General features: G+C 41.9%; 1 protein-coding gene across 4 annotated transcripts in view; it reads right to left on the reverse strand.

Annotated features, from left to right (window-relative positions):
• Window positions 1-7,903, reverse strand: part of ASB11 (ankyrin repeat and SOCS box containing 11) — a 28,452-nt gene that overhangs the window by 12,534 nt on the left and 8,015 nt on the right. For all 4 annotated transcript variants that reach the window (XM_023532351.1, XM_011362965.2, XM_011362966.1 and 1 more), the window contains exon 2: window positions 4,508-4,587. In XM_023532351.1, coding sequence (XP_023388119.1) covers window positions 4,508-4,587 — 80 coding nt within the window. The remainder of the gene's footprint in view (window positions 1-4,507; window positions 4,588-7,903) is intronic.

The raw sequence follows: 7,903 nt of genomic DNA on the forward strand, positions 1-7,903 counted from the left end.
AGGGTCTGGGGCCAGGGGCTTTTCCTAACCCCATCTCCTTACCCAGGTCCCAGTGGCTCGGCGCAGCCCTAGCGCACTCCCCCTCCCCATATAGCTGTGCTCCACCTTCCTCATCCTGGAATCCAGGTGACAGAGGATAGGGTCAGCCCAGCTGCTGACCAACTCTGACTTCGCGCCCTGATTTTAACAGCCTGGCCCTGACCATCTCCCGCCATGATTCCTACTTTCTATCTGTGAAAGGAATTAGGTCCCCGGTTAATCCCTCGCAGCTGAGTTCTGTTTTTGATTCCCTGCCAAGCTACTGCCTGACCCCGAACCCCAAACCCCAACCTAAGTACCCACTATCTCCTGCCAGGCCTTTGTGGTGCTGCCGGTCACTTCCCACTACTGCCCGTCCCTTCATCGTAGAACCTCTGTGCGCCTCCTGAGTTCTGTCCATTTTCATGTCCTGAATATGACGTCATTACTACAGAGCTGTGTTATATATTCAAGTTGGGTATCTAATATGATTAGAAAAATCTTTCCCTTTTTCTTTTCCCATACAGGATTCCTTTTCGAGAAAAGAAAAAGTGGCTAGTCCACAAGGTGGCAGCCATGTGCTAGAAAAAAAATCCTGATCAGCGCAAACTTTCAGAATCCCAGGAACTATAGAAATGCAATGCTGGACAGGCCTGAAGGAACATCTGAATCCCCTCCACTGTGTGTGAGAAAATGAAGAAGCAGAAAGTTCCAATTATTCATAAGACTTGAGACACCCTCCCCGCCACCCCCAGCCAGCTATATGTGACAGCCAGCATGAAAACCAGGAGCTCTTGGTCTTCAGTTTAATGTTTTACTCAGTACACCATCTTAATGTGAAACAAAGTGAAAAATAAAATAGAATAACACATTTCAGCTAGTGTGTAAAGGCAAAGAAGAGGGGGTGTATTAAGGAAAAACTGAACTTCTCCACGAGGAAGGCTCCTCACACATGTAAGCATCCTAAAAAAAAAAAACCCAACGTGCTTACGAAGCAGAGTTAAAACTAAAGCCATGCTCAACGCAACGTGGTATCCAGGACTGGAAGAGAAAATGGACACTAATAGGGAAACTGAAGTAATCCCCTTAGTCCGTACTTTAGTTAATGGCATCGTATCAGTGTTAATTTCTTAATTTTATTTTTCAATTACAGCTGACATTCAATGTTATTCTTTATTAGTTTCAAGCGTACAGCATAATGGTGAGACATTTATATAATTTACAAAGCGATCCCCCAATAAGTCTAGTCCCCACCTGGCACCATACAGTTATTACAATACTATTGACTACATTCCCCATGCTGTACTTCACATCCCCGAGACTATTATGTACTTCTTAATCCCTTAATTGCTTATTTTTGATTGAAGGACCGCAGTTATGTAAGATATTAACACTAGGAGAAGTTGGGTGAAGGGTATGGATGGATCTGTACTATCTTTGCAATGCTTCTTTAAAGTCATTTCAAAATTAAGTTTATTAAAACTTCTAAGAAAAGTATTGAGGGAGGAGTTAGATGCAAGACTTTTCCGTGTGTACCCTTTTATATCATTACAATTTTTGAACTATGTGAATATATTACATATTAAAATAATCAAAGCAGATAAAATGTAAAATGCTTAAAATAAATAAGCAAGTGATAAAATCAAGTACAAAACCTATTTGATCATTACTGGCAGTACTGTTTTCTTTTTGCTTGTACTTTCTCGAGAACTAACACAACTCGCAAGGGGGGGTGGGGAAAGGCACACACACAAAAATAAAGAGCAGTGTGCTCAGCTGTTTAAATTCAAAATGGTAAGGAAGCCAAGTTCGGTGGTAGCTGGGATGTAGAAAAAAGATATGACTCACCAACTCTGTACACACGCCGACTCTAAAACAAAGTAAATGGAGCATGCACACTTTCATTCATGTCACAAATATTTTCTAGGCCACTATTCATTATTCAAAGTGCTAGGGATCCAGTCATAAATAAAAATAAAGTAGCCTTGATAACTAAGACCTTAATAAGGCTTTCCAAAGAAGTAAGATTTACTCATCTGTCAACCTATTTGAATGTTTGCTCTTGAAATAGTATATCACTGGTGTAGGCAGCCCTTAAGACAGCTCCCAGTGAACTCTGAGTCCTAGTATTGGCCCCCTTGAGGGTGGGCTGGATTTACTGACACACACCCAATGAAGAGAATATGGCAGAAGTGATGAGCTGTCACTTTGAAGATTAGGCTATACTAAGACTTCCCTCCTTAGGCATTCTCTTATGCTCTCTCTCTGATGGACGCCAGCTGTCACCTTGTGATGCAGATGCAGCCCTATAGAGACCCATCTGTCAAAGAGTTGAAGCTGACCAACAATCACATGAGTGAGGCTGAAAGCAGATCCTCTCCCAGTTGACTTGGTCTTCAGTTTAATGTTTTACTCAGTACACCATCTTAATGTGAAACAAAGTGAAAAATAAAATAGAATAACACATTTCGGCTAGTGTGTAAAGGCAAAGAAGAGGGGGTGTATTAAGGAAAAACTGAACTTCTCCACGAGGAAGGCTCCTCACACATGTAAGCATCCTAAAAAAAAAAAACCCAACGTGCTTACGAAGCAGAGTTAAAACTAAAGCCATGCTCAACGCAACGTGGTATCCAGGACTGGAAGAGAAAATGGACACTAATAGGGAAACTGAAGTAATCCCCTTAGTCCGTACTTTAGTTAATGGCATCGTATCAGTGTTAATTTCTTAATTTTATTTTTCAATTACAGCTGACATTCAATGTTATTCTTTATTAGTTTCAAGCGTACAGCATAATGGTGAGACATTTATATAATTTACAAAGCGATCCCCCAATAAGTCTAGTCCCCACCTGGCACCATACAGTTATTACAATACTATTGACTACATTCCCCATGCTGTACTTCACATCCCCGAGACTATTATGTACTTCTTAATCCCTTAATTGCTTATTTTTGATTGAAGGACCGCAGTTATGTAAGATATTAACACTAGGAGAAGTTGGGTGAAGGGTATGGATGGATCTGTACTATCTTTGCAATGCTTCTTTAAAGTCATTTCAAAATTAAGTTTATTAAAACTTCTAAGAAAAGTATTGAGGGAGGAGTTAGATGCAAGACTTTTCCGTGTGTACCCTTTTATATCATTACAATTTTTGAACTATGTGAATATATTACATATTAAAATAATCAAAGCAGATAAAATGTAAAATGCTTAAAATAAATAAGCAAGTGATAAAATCAAGTACAAAACCTATTTGATCATTACTGGCAGTACTGTTTTCTTTTTGCTTGTACTTTCTCGAGAACTAACACAACTCGCAAGGGGGGGTGGGGAAAGGCACACACACAAAAATAAAGAGCAGTGTGCTCAGCTGTTTAAATTCAAAATGGTAAGGAAGCCAAGTTCGGTGGTAGCTGGGATGTAGAAAAAAGATATGACTCACCAACTCTGTACACACGCCGACTCTAAAACAAAGTAAATGGAGCATGCACACTTTCATTCATGTCACAAATATTTTCTAGGCCACTATTCATTATTCAAAGTGCTAGGGATCCAGTCATAAATAAAAATAAAGTAGCCTTGATAACTAAGACCTTAATAAGGCTTTCCAAAGAAGTAAGATTTACTCATCTGTCAACCTATTTGAATGTTTGCTCTTGAAATAGTATATCACTGGTGTAGGCAGCCCTTAAGACAGCTCCCAGTGAACTCTGAGTCCTAGTATTGGCCCCCTTGAGGGTGGGCTGGATTTACTGACACACACCCAATGAAGAGAATATGGCAGAAGTGATGAGCTGTCACTTTGAAGATTAGGCTATACTAAGACTTCCCTCCTTAGGCATTCTCTTATGCTCTCTCTCTGATGGACGCCAGCTGTCACCTTGTGATGCAGGTGCAGCCCTATAGAGACCCATCTGTCAAAGAGTTGAAGCTGACCAACAATCACATGAGTGAGGCTGAAAGCAGATCCTCCCCCAGTTGAGGTATGAGATGACTGCTGCCCTGGCTGATACTTCACAGCTTACGGGAGACTCGGAGCCAGACTCACCCAGCTAAGCCATTCCTTGGCCCGGGGAAACTATAAGAATCTAAGTGTTTGTTGTTTTCGGCCAGTATGTTTTGAGGTAATTTGTTACACAGCAAGAGCTGACTAATGAAGCTTCGGGGCTGCTGTTACTAAGAAACACTGGGAGAGTATAAGGTGAGTTAGTGCGACAATAATTTGAGGGCATTCTCCATCACACTCGCAGGGAAACTATGAGGTAAAGGAAGCCCCAGAAGGGGAAGGATGAAACTGTGCAGACAATGAGCCAGTTTCCCGAGAAAGGAGAGGCAGGAGAAACAAATGGTGAGTTGCAAGAGAGTACATACATCTCGAATGGCCATGCTGGGACCCAGCGAGCAAGCCCTCTGCTACAGGCAAAGCTAATAAAGAATGATGCTTGATTATATCATAAGTACAAAGGATCACATCTTCAGTTTACTTACCTGTGCAATTAAAGTTTTAAGGGCCAATAAGCGCCCCTGGGCCGCAGCCTCATGAAGCGGGGATCGATCAGCCCAGCAGTCTGAAACACAAATCAAGTTGAAAGTCAAGGTCTGGAGTCTTCTTCCTGCAGCTCGGTCGTATGGCCCGCCCACTGTGAGAGGACATTTGGAGGAAGAGGAAGGAAGTTTGTACCAAGCATCCGGCTCTCTTGTCAAATACTTTCAGGCTTACAGGCCACTGAGTGTATAGTCCATTAGTTTGGTGGTGGATGCAAAGAGAAGGCACAGATCATCTCTGGCTTTTGGGGGCAGTTTTAATAAGCAATGGATGCAGTTCATATAAATATTGCCCAGTGTTTGAATCAATAGCTCTGAAGAAAGCAAAATAGAGGGCAAAGTTGGACAGTGAGCTTCCCCACTTGCATCTTTCCCCTGCCTCTCACCCTCGCCCCCACCCTAAAGACTCAACATCCTATGCAGCATGAAGGAGATTCGAGCGGGTCATGGAAAGTGGTCGTGTTCTAAATTCCCTAGGTAATTGTCTTTTGTTTGGGTGATGAAATATATATATTATCATAATGCAGGAAGTCATTTTTCAGTTGATCTAATCCTCCAAAAGTTTATCTCTAAACAGCCTTGTTGGGGACAGTTGAGTGTGATTGCTAAACATGGGGCCAAGGGAGCCACACTGCCTGGCCTCAAGTCCTACCTTGACCACTTTCTCTGCCCAAACGGTCGAGTTGCTAAAATTATTTGAACCTCAATTTCCTGATCTGTAAAGTGAGGGAATAGTAATCTAGTATTTAGCAAGCGCTTCAGTCTCTAAGTAGGCTGATAAAAATGCATCCACGATGACAGGTGCTCGAGATAATTTCCTAATAAGTACACATGGTAAGGCAGCGCTCTAGGGAACAGACTCAGAGCTGCCTTGGGAACATATCTTTCCTGTGATTGCTTGTGGGCAAATAGGACTAACCAGCTGAAATGGGCACGTGAGAAGTAACGTTCTATTAAGGGTAATCAGCCCCTTTGGAGGAAAACCTACTCCGGTTTGCAAAATTTGTGCATTCTTCAAATTATAACTGAGCTCTTCCTACATCGACCAGCATGTAACACAATTTGGATTTAACACAAAAGGCCTGTCTTACCAACCTCCAGGTGGTCCTGATGGTGTTAAGAATCCAGGTTTCCCCATACCTGCAACCTTCGCAAAAACAATCCCACCAAGGAGGGAATTATGTGGTTTTGAAATAGCTCGAGGCCTCAAGGAGAGAGTGAACTTTTCCAATCGATGAGAACATGGGCTATAAACATTTCAGTAAGCCCTCTTCTTACGCTGAAACTCATTTTTTTATCTACTCTAGCGCTTCGGGTTTTGAAAAGGGGGGAAGCTAGAATGAACTCTACAGGCTTGGATCGAAATTGGAGCAAGCAGTATGAAATGTGATTATATATACACGCTGTGCACTCACACCTAAACCAGGGCTCCTTGGAGAAATGGCTGATTCCAGGGTGAGGCCAGGAAAAATATAAGGTGGGCCTCATATTCCTTGCCAGAGAGTAAGGAAGTGCTTAATGAGATGGGAAGCTGGCTCGAAGGGGCTTCCACTGGTCAAATATGGGACAATTTGAGCATCCAAATAAATAATGATAGATTAAATAATAATTTAATTCCTATTAAATAAAATAGGAGCCTGTTAAGTCCTCACCGATTTAAATGAATCTATTATATAAATTAGGAGAAGAGAAAGCTCTTTCTTAGAGTAGAACTCCAACTTAGAAATGTAGAATAATAGAATCTGCCTCAAATTATCTCCCCACAAAATATATGGTCATAAAGGGTACAGCGGTAATTTTACAGCGGAACGAAATTATAGATAACACGTTACCCAGGGGATCAAAGTTAACATCAGAAGAGATGGAAACAAAATGGCAGAGTGCCACCTGATGGAATGCAATGAGCGACATCATGTACAATCAGTGGGAATGCGATGGAAAGAACACACCATCACTTCTGTGACAGTCCTGCTTAAAATGCGTAACCCACATCTAATCATGAGGACACTGCAAACCAACTCAAGCTAAGGGACATTCTACAAAATAATTGGCCTGTAACCAGTTCAGCTGGACTGGGGAACTGTTCCAGACTGCAGGAGGCTGATGGGATACGACATCTAAAGAAACATGTGTACCTTGATTAGATCCTTTTGCCATCAAGGACATTATTACGACAGCTGGGGAAACATGATGGGAGTTTCTGAGCAAAGAGAAGTGGGAATTCTTATACCACTCTTGTAACTTCTGTCATTTTGAAATTAGCTTCAAATTTTTAAAAAAAGTGTATTATTTATATGTATAAATAAAATCACTAGTGTTTTCATACTCCTGATGTGAATGTGTAATGCCTTTATAAGAACAAAAACAGATAAAAACTTTAAGATGAAAGTCCGCTGTGCTTGTATCTCCACTTGTTCCTGAGTCAGTTACAAGTTGATGAGTGGGGTATTTTTAAATCTCTTGGATATTTATTATTTGCATAAACTGAGAATAATGAGATAATGTCTGCATGTACTTAGTCAGCTTTGGTTTTTTTCTAATGCCTCTCCATCTCATTCAGGGTGAAGTGTGCATCAGACATGGTGATCCCCTGCTTAATTGCTCTTGGAAATGGACGCAGGCACTGGGATCTCAAGGGCAGTGTTCACCTACGGATGGCAGCTCAGCATCCCGACCAGTGTCAGAAGCAAACCCACATCCATGGCTTTGTTATTCTTTTGTTCTAACAATAGCCAGACAACCCAAGTCACCTGAAGGTACTATAACTATTTGACTCAAAAATAAAAACGAGACGGAAGTGGTAAACTTGCTATTATTAATTTAGAATATCAACATGAAATGGCTTTACTATTTCTAAAACTTTTCTCCAAGTAGATCCCCTTTCCTTCTGAGAAGCAGGAACCTTCACCACATCTTCATCCTATTTCTAGTACCTTGCTATTGCTCATCTGTCCCATGAGACCTGCTCCATACACACAACCTGGAGAGATCTCACAAACCTAACATAGAGTGAAGGGAGCCAGGCACAAAAGAGCGTGTGCTGTGTGATTCCTTTCTATAAAGTTCAAAAAAGGGCCAAACTCACCTTGGGTATTAGGAGTCCAACGTACCCCAAGGAGGGGCAGGGGCTAAGAGAGGGCCTGGTGGGGGCCATGCTGGTAATATGCAGTTTCTTGGCCTTGGGACCTGGCAGCTGCTTGTGTCCACTTTGTGAGAATTCATCCAGCTGTTCGCTTAGGGTTTGTGCACTTGTCTGTATTTACACCAGACTTCAATACGGTCCACTTTAAAGCTGTCATCTCCGCTCCCAGGGCAGAGTACGGCCCTCTGTGCCACCTG

Source organism: Pteropus vampyrus, unplaced genomic scaffold (assembly GCF_000151845.1).
Source record: "Pteropus vampyrus isolate Shadow unplaced genomic scaffold, Pvam_2.0 Scaffold81, whole genome shotgun sequence".
NCBI lineage: Eukaryota > Metazoa > Chordata > Mammalia > Chiroptera > Pteropodidae > Pteropus > Pteropus vampyrus.